Source organism: Dryobates pubescens, chromosome 6 (genome assembly GCF_014839835.1).
Source record: "Dryobates pubescens isolate bDryPub1 chromosome 6, bDryPub1.pri, whole genome shotgun sequence".
NCBI classification, from domain to species: Eukaryota; Metazoa; Chordata; class Aves; order Piciformes; family Picidae; genus Dryobates; species Dryobates pubescens.
Window position 1 is genome coordinate 29,675,585 of NC_071617.1, and position 16,890 is coordinate 29,692,474.

General features: G+C 44.3%; 2 protein-coding genes across 3 annotated transcripts in view; one reads left to right on the forward strand and one right to left on the reverse strand.

Moving 5' to 3' along the window:
- GNPAT (glyceronephosphate O-acyltransferase) overlaps positions 1-9,015 on the reverse strand; it is a 22,158-nt gene extending 13,143 nt beyond the window's left edge. The window contains exons 1-4 of one of the 2 annotated variants that reach the window (XM_054162822.1): positions 8,745-9,015; positions 5,157-5,345; positions 2,565-2,741; positions 1,616-1,745 (exon numbers count right to left, since the gene is read on the reverse strand). In XM_054162822.1, the coding sequence (XP_054018797.1) occupies positions 1,616-1,745; positions 2,565-2,741; positions 5,157-5,345; positions 8,745-8,996 (748 nt within the window). In that variant the 5' untranslated portion in view covers positions 8,997-9,015. Of the gene's footprint in view, positions 1-1,615; positions 1,746-2,564; positions 2,742-5,156; positions 5,349-8,744 lie in introns of both variants that reach the window. The other variant, XM_009906336.2, reaches the window with a different exon arrangement.
- C6H1orf131 (chromosome 6 C1orf131 homolog) lies at positions 9,012-16,351 on the forward strand. Its single transcript, XM_054162823.1, has 7 exons — positions 9,012-9,119; positions 9,321-9,616; positions 12,696-12,752; positions 13,868-13,963; positions 14,662-14,748; positions 15,706-15,755; positions 16,193-16,351. The coding sequence occupies exons 1-7, from the start codon at positions 9,059-9,061 to the stop codon at positions 16,320-16,322; spliced, it is 777 nt and encodes a 258-aa protein (XP_054018798.1). The 5' UTR covers positions 9,012-9,058; the 3' UTR covers positions 16,323-16,351.
- Positions 16,352-16,890: the final 539 nt, after the last annotated feature.

Below are 16,890 nucleotides of genomic sequence, written 5' to 3' on the forward strand. Positions count from 1 at the left end.
CATATTCAACCTCCAAACTGGGATGCTGGCTGCATGCCTAATACCTCTCCCCACCACACACTACTACCCCATAAACTAGGACCAAAATGCATCTTTTCATCTACCTCCCACACTACCTCCTAAGAACCAAGACAGAAATATACTCCCAGCATCAACTAGATTCCTGCTAATGTGCTGTATGACCATGTACTCTGGGGTTACTGTTTACCTTCCCTTAGCTAATCAATACAGATCCATCTGTATGCTACTTGAAGCCAAGTGGTAACTAACAAAGTCCAGGCACTTACCACCTACATCAGGAGAGGATCTCACCACTTAGCACCAGCACTACTCTGGGAATGAGTTTGTAAAATTGCATTTGGTGAACCTCTAGCACAATATGCAGTAAATACAACTATACAGGAGTTTAAAATAACACAAACGTGCAGCGGCATAATGAAGCTGCAGTCCCCTACTTCTGAAGAACTTTGGACTCAAAACACACTAAATACTGTAAAGAAGGTTAATCAATAAAAAACAAATATCCCTCTAAGCTAAACTAATAGTATCTCAAGAAACTGTTTTGAGGCCCAAAACTTAAAAGATGACTATCCAAAAGTCAGAAAAGGATTACATGGGTATCTGTCACAGCATGTGAGCTGACTCTGAGCACTATGCAACAGGTAAGTAGCTGCAACACCTTCAACAAGGAAGCTACTTGAGACGTCAGCTTCTAAATTCATCAGAATCTAAACTGCATCACCCAGAGATAAGATACTGATAACTCAAAGGCAGCAGAATCTCATCTTCCTCAGCAAGCACATTCTCCCAAATTGTGCTGATTTTCTACAGGTCTTCTGAACCTCTTGACTGGATAGGTAGACTACAGTAAAGCAGTAGGTTCCCAGATCTTTGTTTGCCCATACACGCTGTGGCACTGCACCAGACCTGAGGCTTCCTGCTTAAAAGACCTGGTCGATAACAAGATTTCCAGGATCAGGTTTCTCAGTTGACAGCTGCCAGAGTACAGATTTTCAAAAAGCACATTAACTCAGGAGATACTTACTGTTACAGTCTTCAAGAATCATTTTCTGCAAATACACTACTTTCATCTGCTTTAGAATTAAGTACATCCAAAAATAGTGACCTCTGATGTCAAATTTCATTTCCCAGCCAGCTCTGCTCTCAGCTCTTCATATTAACAGCTCTGCCAATGCTTTAAGTGAATCAACCACATCAGCTACAAGCACAAGGTGGCTGACACTTCACTGGCTACTATTATTGCACTTAAATCTGTATAAAGCATCATAAAATGTTCTGCATATAACGTAGCTCCTGGGCAAGTTTTTGCCTGTTTCCAGGCAAAAAAAAAGAAGAAAGAGCAATACAGACATCATCTTCACAATGACCATTTTTGCCTCAGCCTTGAGGCTACAGCTGGGGTACTTCAGGGAAAACTTGTGAAAAAATTCAACTTTGATTGGACTCAGCACCGGTGAGAAGCTTGCAGGCAATGTAATCATCTCACCCGAAGAGATATTTAGAATAAAAGTTAAACACAACTACATAGCAGCCACCTGAGCCCTTGCTACCAACTCTCTGGATCCTGATAACATTCTTAAAAGAACATACTTGCCTATTCCTGCAGCAATGACTGGCAAAGCTAAGTCATACGTATATAGCAAATAAGACAGCATCAAAAAGTCTATGTAGCTTCGGTGACTGGGTAGCAGTACAACTGGATGCTCCTGAATGGCATGTTGCAACTGGAAAAAAAAAAATCAGCACAAACAATAGAGTTCAAATATTTACAGACTGACTCTTGACATTTGCAAATACAGACCTTCACAGGGCTTAAGGCAAACAGAAGCTGATCGTTTGAGGGTGGTAGACTTTTTAAGCGTGGAACCATAGGACTATATTAACAACCTGTGGTTCACAAGCACCACAGGACTCTCAGGGCCATCTCATTACATGATACTCTAATTCAAATCCATATTGATGGGGATGGGAAACCCAATAGGGCCTGCAGGGCTGACATTGCCATTTTCCTGAGAATGCACTACACCCTCCAGAACAGCACCATCCTGCAATGAAACCCGGAGACAATAGCTCCTCAGGAAACTGAGGCAAACTTAACTCACCTCCTGCCTCAGAGATGTACAATGTTTCACCACTCTTAGCTGTATGAATATTTTGCAGAACAGCCAACCTACTCAGATGCACAACATTAGGTTTTCACCCCAATTCAGCTACATGCATGAAGTTTACAGTATCAGATAGAAGAACTCTCTCCAGAGATGACCTAACAGAATCACTGCCACATGGTATTCCTCACCACAGGAAGCATTTGGAAAATGAACAAAAAGTCCTGCTGACTGTTTGCCTCTAAAATATTTATATATCATCTCTCTTCCTCCCTCCCCACTTATTAAGAAATGCAGTAATAAACACCAGTGGAGTCTTTTTTTTTTTTTTTTTAAGAAGTATTTTTCATATTTGTTACTTGGAGTGAAGATTAGTCCTTTTTCATGTGACTGATATGAAAGTATTAGAACTATTCCCCCCTAGCTCCCAGGACTTACTCTCTGCATTCCTTCTTCATTCACACAAACTCTCTGGAAAAGCTGTTTGAATATTTTGCTGAGAGTAAAGGCAAAAAATCTCACGGCTCCTAATTGCATACTGTGGCCCATCTCATCCAGGATCTCCATAGCTTCTTCTTGAATAATATCAACTGATTCTCCTGTTTCTTTTGCTAACTAAAGAGAAACAAAAGAGCAGTGAGATGTGGTTCCCCTCTCCTTGCCCAGGCACACCATTCTGTATGTCACAGCAATATGACAGAACTACTACAACTACAAGATTTTATGACAGGCACAAATCTAATCATACAGAATCTGTTAACTGCCAGCCAGCAAGAGAAAATCAGGTTAAAGTCATTTAAAATCAAGAATGATGTTAATGGCAAGGAGTGTGTGCAACAATTCCCCCTCCCCAGAAAGATACCATCTGAATGCTTTAACCTGCAGCATCTTCAGAGGAGATTTAAGTTCAAAATACCTTTTCTATTTTATTGGTCTGAAGAAGGCTGTGTGTGCTTTTTCTTTCACTGGTAAAATAAAACCTGTGTTTGCAGAGATATTCACAATGTAAATCTTTGAAGTGAATTTGCGTTGTGTTTTATGACCTGGCTGAAGAACCTCAGCCCTATCAGCTTCAGCTTCTTTGTAATGTATTACTTTGGCAATGGCTAGCTGAAATGTGTACAAAGCACTGTGTCTACCAACTGTGCATATCAATCATCTCTCTGATGTTGCTGTGCACATTCCCTTTTGAAGTTTCTTAAACCAGGCTTAAATAATGGTTGTCTCTCCTACTTGACAGTTTGCATATATAGATACTTAATTGAAGAACTAGGCTTTTACTGTTTGAGAATGGGAACTGTGCCTTTTACCGAACACAGAGAAGGAAAGAGAAAGAACTGCAGAAGAAAAGTCTCCAAAACAGCACAGCTCTGTTAGAGGTCAGCCCTGCTAACCTATTATTTGTGTTTTGTGACATATGAGGACATGTATCTCCTTCAATCTATCACCTTACTACCATATGTTCACTTGTGTTTTAATAAACGCACTATCCTTCACCCTACATATTTCCACATGTAGCTGTAACTGAATAATCACTTAAAGAAGTAAAAAAACTGCTTGCACTTGAGTCTGAGAAAAAAATATCAGTCTCCCTTGGAACAACACATAATTATTTTTATTATTCACTAGGAAGGAGACACTATTCTCATTCACCCTTCAGCCTTCCTCACAGTTGATCCTGTGTGAATTATGTGCACATCCACTATAGACCTAAGCACCTATTCTCCAAAATGAGGAATCAAAAACCAGACCAGTCACACATACAAAGCTAAACCAAACAAATGTACTTAATTTCACATACTGACCATTAGTAACCTTAGCAATTTGTCACAAGAACAAATTCTAGTACACCTGTGCAAAGCTGTGTAAACTCTGGCCCAACAGGAGGCACACTAACTGCAGGCTGTTGTGCATATTGCCCATGACAGCCTTATTTAGAAACTTCCAGAAATCACGAGCAGAGCTGGTAACTATGTTGTAATAGCAGGTCTGCTAACTCTCCAACTAGGTGATGCGCGCCAGGAAAATAGCCATCAAAATAGCTTTTCATCAGAAAGCAGTACTTCAGAAGAAAACATCACACAAAAATATCTTTCTGTCAAATCCTCTGTAAAGTAGTTTCTTTCAATAAATGTTTTAGTGTTTCTAAAGTTGAAAGGTTTTTTTATTTTGTACCACTTCACAATTCATGATACAACAACAGAACCGACAACAGAGCTACTGTGTAGTACAAGGTTTAGCCTACCACATCAGAACTGGTTTTGATCTATCACAGGTAACACTGACCATTAACAAAAGTAAATGGAAAAATTCTATGGCAGCCACTCACTCTAGATTAACCAAAACACCTTACATACTTCTATTGGCCTAGAATTATTTTTCATGAATACTAAAAACACTTACTCTGCTGGCCACTACTAGCACATGCTCTTAGTTCAGTCATTTCAACACAATGTAAAATATAAGCCAGTTTGACTATAAACTATTTTGTTTGTTACAGAGCAGTAGCTTCTTTTCATCTTTAAACAAAAATACAGTTACATCTTCAACACAGTTTCTAATCCAAAGAATTCTCTGTGAAATTTAACTCTCATTTCAAGGAGATTCATAAATATATCACTAGCCTATAAAGTTCCTGCAAGATATCCTCAAAGTACAAAAGCATCTACTAAGCAGTAGAGTGCTTACATTTTTCACAATATACTCTCTGTGGATGAGGAAGAGGAGAAAAAAGTGAGCAACTCAAGCACAGTGGGTAGTTTAGAAGGTAAAGTGTCTTATATGCAAAATCAAAACACTATTTCATAAATGAGCTATCTCCCAGCTTAGTGGCAACTTAATGGTAAATCAGCATTTGCTCTTTCTGCCAAAAGAGTACAGCTCTCAGGTTACTGATTTATCAGATCGTCTTTCAGACTACAGCTACCCATGTTTGCCAAAGTCAGTAGTAATCTTTCTTTTTCCTTGCTGCTATACAAAGCTTGACTGCATTCAATCTAACTCATCTTAAAGCTCAGTGTCCAGACTCACCTGCTTGATAACATATTGAACCTGTTCTGACTGGAGAACAGCACTTTTAAGAGCATTTGGCTTGCAAGGTGAAAGTCCCTTGTAGATGACAGGAGTATAACATTTCATTGCATATCTCAAGTCACTGGACAATCGTCTTTCCTCCAAGATATCTTCAAACTCATCTCTTTTCTTTGATGTGAGCTCTTTCTGCTGGGAACATACAAATGGAGAATGAGACACCATCTTGAGCCACTCAGTGCTCTGCTTGGCTACCGTGTGAAAATAATGGCATGCAATACTCATGAAAATTCTTTTTTAGCTTTCTGTAGTGTCTGCATTCCACATTCAGAGCACATGAACAAATATTACCTTCTTGGAACAATGTTGCAGAAAGAAACTAACAGGAAAAGGAGAAAAACAAACAAAAACCCAATGACAACAAAACACACACAAAAGCAAACCAAACCCAACCCAAACCAAACAAAAACCCCCACATAACAGAAAACCCTTTCTGATTGCAAAGACGCCCAAATCACCCTATGCAACATGTTATTTAATTCTGCCCAACCAGACGAAGTTTGAGAGAACACCTGTGCTCTGAAAGATAAAGTGCATTGCCTCCAGCCTCTCCATGATTAATAGGTATTAACAAAAACACCTTTGACTCCAACTCTCACGGCTGCATGAAGACAGTGCCACAAATGGCATTTTAAAAACCTGAAACCCCCTGCTACTTTAAGCTGCGTCAAGGGACCTTGGCAATTTGTGCTGGCTTCCACCAAGATTGGACATAACATACAAACCACAGCCAGGAATGAACAAACTCAAAACCCCCGTTATCAGCCATGTGAAGATCAAAATGCAGTATGGTGCACATGAAGATAAAAACGAGCACAACCTCTGGGTCACCAATGCCACTGCTGAGCAGGAAAACAAACAGTACATCGAGAACTACTTGTAATCTGTCCCCCTGCAGAAATCTCAGTGACAAAACTCTTTCCCTTGACACAGCAGGCATCCCCTCTGCTGCAGACAGATGTCTCCTGTTATTTCTGGTACCACCACAACTCATATGAATACCCACTCAAGTTTTTCCAAATTTGAAATTTTATCTCTCTAAACTTCAAAACAGCAGCAGTTGCTGCCAGAGAAACAAAGCAACCAGAGCAAGACTCCATGAAACACAAATATCTAAGTATTGCTTATGACCAAGCATATTGATTAGAAGATGAAGCTAACATGCTCACGTCTTCCTCTACAGCACCACTTGAAGGGCAACACAGGCAATCATTTCATTCATTCTGAGGTCTCCCTCTACACGCAACCTGTGCAGAATCAGTCTGATAAAGAAGGATGAAACATGTTGTTTCATGGGCTCTTAACAGTGACCTTTCCTGGTGCTGGGAGAAAGAAAAGCCTGGCCAGCAAGCACACGGGAGAACACCAAGAAGAGATACACAAGATACTCAGCCGTGGCAGCTGGGTTTTCAGCCCCGGGAGAGGGAGTCGGATTTCAGGGCAGCTACATCAGCAACCCTATCAAAGCAGTTGACATTTAAAGTAATTAGGAAGCAAACACTTAGTTCCTGTCTATTCATCAATGCAAGAAGGCAAAACAAAACTCGGATGAGGAATACCTCCACTTAAGAACTAGAAAAAGTCCTTCAAAGTCTCAATTGTATAGAAAACCAATTTAATTTTAGCAGAGAACACAAATCCTACTATATCGTTTGACCTTCTCATACTATTTTCCCCACATAGTATAGTCAGATTTGGATACCATCCTTCTACTCCAGTAGCATTTGGTAGATCACCTAGCTTTTCTTTCCAGTACTGTAGTTTTGAGAATTGTCCCACAGTAACTGCAGAATGAACTCTCCAGGGACTTTCAAAACAATTCTATACAAGGTATTAATCCCATGCCCGTATTAGTTTAAAACTTTTATTGTTTCTTTTCCTGTGTGGTTTAGCATTACAGTTTTCCACCTCCTTATCCTAGAGCTTTCAACTAGTTAGCTATTTGTTGCCATTGACACCTTATATCAACCCCCTTGATTAAATACAAAACAGGACAAAAATCCCTTATGCTCTGTAACAGCAAAAAAGAATAGCTCAGAACAGCATCAGAAAATCCTGGTTGGTGACAGGTCATTGCTTAGGAAACCTAAGCAATATTTATGTAAATTTCCAAAGTTTAAATCCTACAATGAGCAACTGCATGAAACAGCCAAAGGAACTCAGTGCTCACCTCAGGTATCATCAGCCGCATCAAGAGCCACTGCACTGCTACAGCCATTCCCCAACATGTCTCTGGGAAGCAGAGTTTTGCAAAAGCCACGGCCAATTGAAAAGTTACCTCTCTGCCACTACTCTTCATTTGACATTTCCAGATTTGATAAGCAACTAAGCTCTTTGTATGGCAATAGTCCACACCCTGTCCTAAGTAGGGCTGAGGAAGCAAAAACACACACTCTACCAACCACTAACGAACAGCACTGCTTTTACACATTGCACCAAGGCTGTTCCAGACTCAACTGTTGACTGGCAGAAAGCACGTTTAGAAAATACACTGTTGGAAACCTTGCTATAAGAAAATTCAGTTATGTGCACTGTTACTGCAACAGTGGTGAAGTACCAAAGGTAACGGCAGGAGCCTGGAAGTCCTCTGCTTCCATATAACCTCTGACAGGAGTGCTCATGATGCACTTGGGATACCAGTGCACAACAAAAGAGGCACAAAAGAGAAGTCTGGGAATCTTTGCTGAAACCAGGAGCTGTTTCCCCTTCTCCCCAGTCTCCTTCTCCAAATGCAAGTAGAAATGGTTTAGCATCCCACACCCAAACGTCCTTGCCTGAGACTGACATAGGAGTCACAAGGAAAAGACAAGGTCAGTAATTTCCACCATGTAACACATGAAAACCTCCTTCAGCCACTCTATCTTTACGACGGTTTTCTAGTGCTGAATTAATTGTTGCTGTCAGGTTTCTGTATAGCTCGACAGCAGTGAAGAGCTGCCTTGCAATGCGCCCCATGCTTGGATGTCTGCCGCCCCAGCCAGCCTCGCTGTCTGGTCCAGATGCAGGGCTGCCGGAGAAAACCCCTTTCAAAGCGAGTTCCAGCCACTTCTGACCTTTAAGCCAGATGACATTTTACAGCCTATCTGAGGAGGGAAGAGGCACTCAGGATTTCGAGTACTGTATGTCATGACTGACACGACAGGCACCGGGGATAGAGCGGGTAAGGAGAAGCGGGCTCCTGGGGCCCGCAGCGGCTGGGGAAGGTGAACTTGTTGAGAGGAGAAGTCCAGTTCCCTCTTGTCCGCGACGTGCCCACCGCTAGGAACCGAGAGAGGCCTCATCCCGTAGCAAGCCACCTGCCCCTACTGCACGGCGCTGGCAGGCCTGGAGAAGTCGTGGGTGACACACCCGCGCCCAGCGGCAGTCCCAGAAACCTCCTCCGGAGCGCGGCCCTCAAACTGGAGTAGGGGAGGCTCTGCCAAACGCCGTCGCTCCGCTTCAGAGTGAACAGCATCAACACAGCAGAAGGATGAAAGGCACAGCCTGTTTTTCCCGAGGCACTGCGCCCCGCAACCCGCTGCCGCCTACCGAGTACATGGGCGCCCCACGCCGCGCCCGCCCGGGAGCCGCCGTTGGCGCCCCCGCCGCTGCCGCCATGGTCCTGCGAGCTCCGCCGCGCCGCCCTGCTCCCCGTTCGTTCGCCCTACCCCGTCGCGGTAGCCTCACGACAACGGCACCCTCCCGCGGCGTCCATGCCCGCGCACCGCTCTGGTCCGGCCGCCTGGTGCGCTGCAGTAGGAGCGGGAGAGGGTGGGGGGACCGCGCGATGGGCGGCGCCATCTTGAGGGCGACGGGAGCCGTTCGGGATCAAACGTCCTTCCGCTCGCCGTCCCGCGGCAACCATGGGGTCGCAGGAGCCGTGCCGTCGGCTGGAGGCGGTGCTCGGTGCCCTGTACGACCTGGGTGGGTGAGCGAGCAGAGCCGAGCCGCGAACTGCCGGTGGGGCAGGGTGAGGTTGTACCGGGTCAGTCGCTGTGCCGATGCCGGTGGCACCGTGGCCTTTCCTGGGGCATGGCGAAGTGAGGGGGCTGGGCATGTTCACTCTGAAGCGGAGCGACGGCGGCCGCTTGCGGCTGACTCGGGGCACGTGTTCTTGGCACTCAGGTGAGGAGTCCGGTGTCCGGGATGGTGCGAAGGACGGGGAGGTGAGCGCAGGGGCAGCAGCGGCAGAGGAGAAGAGCCGAGGGCCACAGCCGGCTGCGGGCAGTGGCGGCGGGGTGGCGGGCGGGCGGCGCGGGGCCCGAGACTTCTTCGGAGAGCTGCGGGCCGAGCTGGACGCTGCCCCTGCCCCTACCCCGCTGCCCTCAGCCACGCCGCCGGCCGTGGAGGTCGTCGTGTTCCGCGGGAGGAAGAGGAAAGGGCGGCCTAACCCCTCGGCAGCACCCACCGAGGGTGCCAAGGTAGGGCTGGGCGGTGGGTAGGCAAGTGAGCCCCTGGCCTGCCCTGTCCTGCAGCTGTCTCCTAGCAGGGTCCTTTTTGTAATGGGCTGTAGTCAGGTGGTGAATATCTTGCTGGTTCTTCAAAAGCCAAACTGGAGACCTGACAGTGAGCAAATACTGGACTGGGATGTGCTTATCTCGTGTCAGTTAAAACCAAGCCAAGCTGTTTTCATCTTTGGTTTGTTGTTTTGGGTTTCTTCTTTTCTATCTCCCTATTCTGCCACCATAAATTGTGAGATGTCTTTCATAATCCCCTCTCCCATGTGTGGTTCCTTCGCTCTTACTAATACGGCTGCCTGGAAATCTGGGATCCTTTGACAGTCAGCTTGATGACATCTAGCCCTGCTGATTGCCAACAGGCTTACTGGAGGTGCAGGATGAAGCAGGGCTGGAGGCAGAACTTGAAGATTTACCCACCCCCCCACCCGTTTCAGAAGATCTATGGATGCATATCATGTATTTGAAACAGAGGTATCCCAGCAGAATAAATTGATCTGTAGATAGGACTGGTGATATGGTAAGAAGTGAGGGAAAAAGGAAGCAAAATTTCTTGACCACTTCTGTGCCTAAACATTTTGTGTGCTACTCTTCTCAACAAATGTGGATGTGACTACATCAGTAGACAAGGGAAGAGCAATGGATGTCATGTATCTGGACATTTTCAAGACCTTTGACACGGTACCCCATAACATCCTACTCTCTTAAGTTGAAGACATACAGACTTGATGGGTGGACTTTCCAGTGGGTAAGGAATTGGCTGGGTGGTCACATCCAGAGGGTAGTGCTCAATGGCTTGATACTTAGATGGAGACTTCTCAGGGAGGTCTGGGAGCAGTACTGTTTAGTGTCTTCATCAGTGATCTAGACAGTTGGATCATGTGCATTTTCAGCAAATTTGCAGATGACACCAAGCTGAGTAGTGTGCCTCTTATACCAGAGGGGTGAGATGTCATCCAGAGAGTCCTGGAAACGCTGGAGGAGTGGACCCAGGTGACTCTAATGATGTTCAACAAGGCCAAGGTCCTGCACTTAGGTCAGAACAGTCCTCATTATCAGTACAGGCTGGGGGATGATGTGTTAGAGAACAGCCCTGAGGGAAAGGACTTGGGGGTACTGGTGGATGGGAAGCTGGACATGAGCCAACAATCACAATCATAGAAAAGGTTGTCTAATCCAGTCGCCTCCCTCAACTAGATCAGGTTGCCCAGAGCCCTGTCACACCTCACCTTCAGTATCTCCAGGAATGGGGCCACAACCAGCTCCCTGGGCAACCTGTTCCATGATCTTCCCAGGCACAGAGGTGAGGCTGACAGGCTGGTAGTTCCCAGGGTCTTCCTTTCTACCCTTTAAAAAAATGGGTGTAGTGTTTCCTTTCTTCCAGTCGCCAGGGACTTCACCTGACTGCCAGAACATTTCAGATACCAGGCGTGGAGTGGCTTGGCAATAATATCAGCTATTTCCCTCAGGACTCTGGGATACATTTCATCAGGTCAAATGGACTTGTTTACCTTCAGGCTCCTCAGATGGTCATGCACCCTGTCTTCACTTACAGTGGGAGGGATTTTGTCTCTCTGGTCTCCATCTTGTGGACCATCAACGCGAGAGTCATGAGGAGAGGGGTTGCCAGTGAAGACTGAGGCAAGAATCTCGGCCTTCTCCTTGTCTGTTGATACAAGTTCCCCACTGTTGCTCATCTGGGGAGGTTACACTTTCTTTAACCTCAGTTTTCTGGTTAATGTACCTGTAGAAGCCTTTCTTGTTTTTCTTTACATCCCTTGCGAAGTTCAGTTGCAGCTGTGCCTTGGCCCTCCTGACCTTGTCCCTACACAACTGGGCAACATCCTTCTACTCTTCCCAGGATGCCTGTTCCTTCCTCTATTTCCTGTGTAATCCCAACTTGCCCTTTTGTTTGACCAGCAGGTCACAGCTCAGCCATGGTGGTGTCTTGCCCTCGCCGAATTTCTTACATGTGGGGATTGAGATCTCTTGTGCTCTACAGAAAGCATCCTTGAAGATATGCCAGCTGTGTTCCAGTCCCTTGCCCTGAGAGCTGTTTCCCACAGTGTCCTATTTACTCACTCCTTGAAGAGCTGGAATTTTGCTTTCCTAAAATTTAGAGTCCTAACTGTGCTTTTCATGGGCTTCATACCCCTTAGGACAGTGAACTGCACTAGTGCATGATCACTGCAGCCCAGGCTGCCTTTGACTTTGGCATCCCTGATGACTTCACTTGCACTTGTGACCAATAGGTCCAATTGCACATCCCCTTGTGTAAGGCTGTTAATTTCTTGTTTTAAGAAGTTGTCATCTAGACACTCTAGGAGCCTCCTGGATTGCCTACAGCTAGCCATGCTACTCTTCCAACAGATATCAGGGTGGTTAAAATCCCCCAGCAGGATGAGAGCCTGTGGTTGTGATGCCTCCTCCAGCTGGAGTAAGAAGGCTTCATCAATAGGCTCCTCTTGATCAGGTGGCCTGTAGTAGACTCCTGCCACAAACTTCCCTTTGTTGTCCCAATCCCTAATTCCTACCCTCAAGCTTTTGACCTGCTCATGGCTATTCTTTAGTGACAACTCTTCATATTCTATCCACTTCTTTACATAGAGGACAACACCTCCACCCTTTCTTCCTCTCCTGTCCCTTCTGAACAACTTGTAGACATCCATAGCCACACTCCAGTCATAGGATTCATCCCACCAAGTTTCCATAATTGCCACTATGTTGTAGCTTTCCTGTAGCAGGGTAGCTTCCAGCTCCTCCTGTTTGTTTGCCCATGCTGCGTGCATTGGTGTAGAGGCACTTCAGCTGGGCTGCTGGCCGTGTCACCTTCTCAGAGGGACACCCCACTGTTCCCCCCAGGTGTTTCATGGGAGCTACCCTCCTGTAAATCCAGGTAGTAAAGCTAGAAAAAGATACTGCTGGAAAGCTGTATGCTCTTCCCTGCAACTTGTCTTACACTTCACTGTTTTCCAAAACTTTGTCAGCATTTAAACTGCTATTGCCCATTATATTAACTCAAAATGCTTTGTTTTGTTTATAGACCAAAATAGTGGATGAAGGAAAAAAGGCAAATGAACAAGAATTTAACTTTGAAAAAGTAAGTCAGCAGGACCTATCCAATCTCATATTTTACTGTGCAGGTATGTGTATTTATATCCTTGGGGAAGCTACTGTGGGGTTGATGGGAAATACTTCCAGAAATAGTCCTTTCTGGTAAGTGAGGATTTCCTAATAGGCAATGTTGGTTGCATGCTGTGAAAAGAGAGGAGCGTGCTGGCTGTCGTCACCTGCTTTGTGTGAAGGGAGGCGTGTTGCAACTCTGTGGTCTTTCTGGTCTTCCAATGAGAATTTGAAGAGGATCCACCTCAACATGAAGAAAAATGTTACTGTAAAGGTCACAGAGCACTGGAACAGGCTCCTGTGATCCTTTGATCAATATATTTCAGCTGTGTAAGGCTATGTAAATACCCATAATGTTTATCACAGCTTTTTCAGGCCCATGGTGTTAATCTTGGATTTCTGATCTCATGTGGGAGGGATAAAAAGGTGTACTGGCATCTGGTTTTGAAACAGCAGGTGACTTTTTTCCATTTATCCTTTTCTTTTCTTCTCTGCTCTTATAGGAGCATAACTAGCCTAGGCCACCTTAGATACTGGTTTGTTTACACATCTGTGCAGGTGGTTTTATATGCCTGATCTCTGCTCAGGGACCTGCCGTGACCCAGTGAAATCTCTCAGTGGAGATTCTGTGTGGTGCTCTGCGCTGCTGAGATTTTACCACTGTAAAGAGATTATGACTTCACCACTGGTTTTGCCAGAGTGCTGCATAGCGTCAGCTATGTCTGTGTGTGTGTACTCCAACCACTCTGCCTCTGCCCATCTTTGTTTCTCACTCCTTGAGTGCTCTGCAGCAAAGGAAGGAGGACACTGTAAATGCTGAGTGCTGTGGGTGCAGCACGGCACGATTCACTTTTGTATGGATGAGATCCAATCCATGCATTGGTTTATGTGAAATAAAAAGAACTGAGACTTGTCCAACCATCCAGAGATTAGATGAACAGTAGTTAACTGCTCTGCAGCACAGCTCCAAACTCACTTTTATTTTATAGCACCCTGATTTGGGGTATAAGCCAGGATTTGCTGTAGTCAAGCATTATTTTACAACACGTTGGACAAATTACAAACTGCTGGCAATTTTCTTTAACGTTCTAGGCTCGTTTGGAAGTGCACAAGTTTGGAATCACTGGCTACAAGAAGCAGGAACAACGTATATGGGAACAGGAGCGTGCTATCATGCTGGGAGCCAAGGTAATTGTCACTTGATTTGTGCTAGGCAGTCAACCAGCTGTGGCAGTGCAGGAAAATAGTAAGAACCATGGGGGGCGGGTGTTTCAGTGCTGCTTTTTTAAAATGCAAAAGCTCCTGCCCTGACTTTTCTCCTGCTTCATTCTTACTCTTGCATTTTTTTATTTGGGTTGTATCTGTTTTCTATAGACATTTGGAGAATTGGTCCAACTATGTTATCAGAGATGTTGTATGGATGAAATACCACTGATTTGGGTGGAAAACATTTAGTACTAATTTTTAACCAGGCCATTCAGAGCTAAATTGTTGGAAGGGCTTGTTTTCAAAAGCTTCACTCTCTGTGAGTTATAAATGGAGGAAAGTTTCCAGTTTTATTATCATCAGTAGTGTAAAAGAAAGAATTAATTTTGTAGATCCTTCTGGAGGAGGGGGGAGAGGTATGCATTCTCTTTCTAGCTCTGTGTGTATGTGGAAGCCTTGTAGGACTGATACAGAGCATAAGCATCTCTCTCTACTGGCTTCACTGAGAAAGATACAATTTCTCTGTCTACCTTACATCCCTTAAGTTTCTTCCTCTCACCCAAAAGCAAAAGTGCTTCCATACTACCACTTGAAAAATATGGTCCATGCAAGTGTGTAAATATGTTTTTGCACCAAATTGAAAATTTCATCAGTTGTATTCCTCCCAATTTTTATTGCAGCCCCCTAAAAAGGAACATGTGAACTACAAGACATACCAAGAGAAAATGAAAGAGAAAAAAACAGTGAAGGATGATGATAAAAGGAAGGTTTGTGTGCAATTTTCTTTATAAAAATGCAGCAAGAAAGAGCTAGCCCAAGAGCCTGACAGATAATGCCTCAGGCACAGGAGTGTCCAAGCTTGACACCCTCTGCTCCTAGTGGAGTGAACTCTTAGCTCCCAGGACTAATCACATCTGTAAAAGCTGGTTGTGTGTAGTACGAAGGGCACAGAGTTAGGCTTGTGTTGTGGTGGGTTTCACTGCCTTATCCTTTGAGGCTGATAGACTGATGATACAAAATGAGCAGGTTGGGTTTTTTCTTGCCTATGACGAGATTAAAAAATGACCAGTTAAAGTTTCATGTTGTCTAACCCCAGAGAGATGGATCATCAGGTAGTTTTATATTATCTAGGATCTTGCTCATTATTAAAAGCAAGGGTGAGGTTTCTGTTGCATCCATTCATCTGGCTCCAAGCCTCCCTATAGAGTCAGCTTATGTAGGTGGGAGCAGGCTGTGGGGCAAGTAATTGCTCCGTCAGCCTGTTTCCTGCCGCCCTCTTTCCCAGGAGACCTACTTCTCCTCTGTCATGTGGCTCAAAGTGCATCCAGTGCATGACCAGACAGGAACAAACTTATTTGATAAGTATGCTCAGTGAGGTGACCAGGCACACCTGCCAGGTAGCAAGTCCATTTTTTAACCCAGGGATCTGTCACACGCCCAAGAAGCAAGCCTCTCTACTCATGTGGCTGGATTTGTGCCTCCTCACATGGCAGGTGTGGCATGTTGGTCATGAGAGGGCCCTGCTTTCCATAAGGTGACAGGAAGAGCTCTGGGCATTCCTAGCAGTGCCTCTGTAACATGTTGCTTCACTTGGCCCATCAGAAGATCTCCCAACCTGCTTTATATGCTTGCTCTCCCATGAAGCAAGCTGTTTTGTGTGCAGGTGGTTATTTAGGCAAGATGCTCTGTTCCTTTTCCATTAAAATGTGTATCTTTAAAAACAGGAACATAAAGGTGATTCTCTTAAGAAGAAGAAGAAAGAACAGAAGGAGAGGTGAGCTGCTTTTAACATGGTTGAAATTAATTTGCATTTGCACAGCCTTCCCAGTGTCTTTCCCCTGTGTAACTGCATTCTTATACCAAAAGTCATGCAAATCACAGTACAAGAAATTTCCTCAACTGCAGAAGAACTCAGTCACAAAATGATGATGTTGCTCTCAGTCTAGCAGTTTCAGAAGCTTTAGGTACACTTCTTAACTGCAAACATGTTTAGTTCTGCCCCGATATGTCTAAGACAGCAGCTGGAGGTGAGATGGATGGAAATCCCTGTGTGCAGACCCAGGATATAAATGCCTAATACCTAAGACTGCATAACTAGGTGATAGCTTTCATTTTTCCCCACACTGAGAGTTTTCATGTGTTTCTACTGTTTCTCTTTTTTTTTTTTTTTTTTTTTTTTAATTATTTTTGTTTTACCTCTTCCTATTTCAGGAAATTCAAAAGGAAGAAATCAGTGCCTAGCATTTGGCCTGCAGGACAAGTTGGAAAATTCAGAGATGGAACCTTGATTCTACAAAGCAATGACATCAAGAAAATTAAATCATCTAAAGTTATCAAATGAACTTGTGGTACAGTGAAACGGACAATATATGAAAGGTAGAATTTCTGTTGCTACCAACACAGCCTTATGGAGCCTCCTTCCTTCCCACCATATTCTATTTTTTTTAACATTATTTGTTGTTGCAGGAATTTCTGTATTCCATTCTGTCTTGGGAAGAATATAAGAATTTAACATTTTATAAATAAAATTAGACTTTTATTAAGAATGTTACACAGATACTTTGTTTTATTAGGCAATACATGCTAAAAACAAAAACCAGCTAGAATCAGCTTATAGGCCACATGGACTAAAAGATAGAGCTCTTTGCTTTTATCTGGAAGGAATATGAAAAAAGCAATACCTTATTTGCTCTGAATCAGAAACGCTTAGAATAGAATTAACCAGGTTGGAAAAGACCTTTGAGATCAAGTCCAACCTATCATCCAACACCATCTAATCAACTAAACCATGGCACCAAGCACCCCATCCAGTCTCTTCCTAAACACCTCCAGTGATGGTGACTCCACCACCTCCCTGGGCAGCCCATTCCAATGGCCAATCACTCTTTCTGTGAAGAACAACTTCCTAA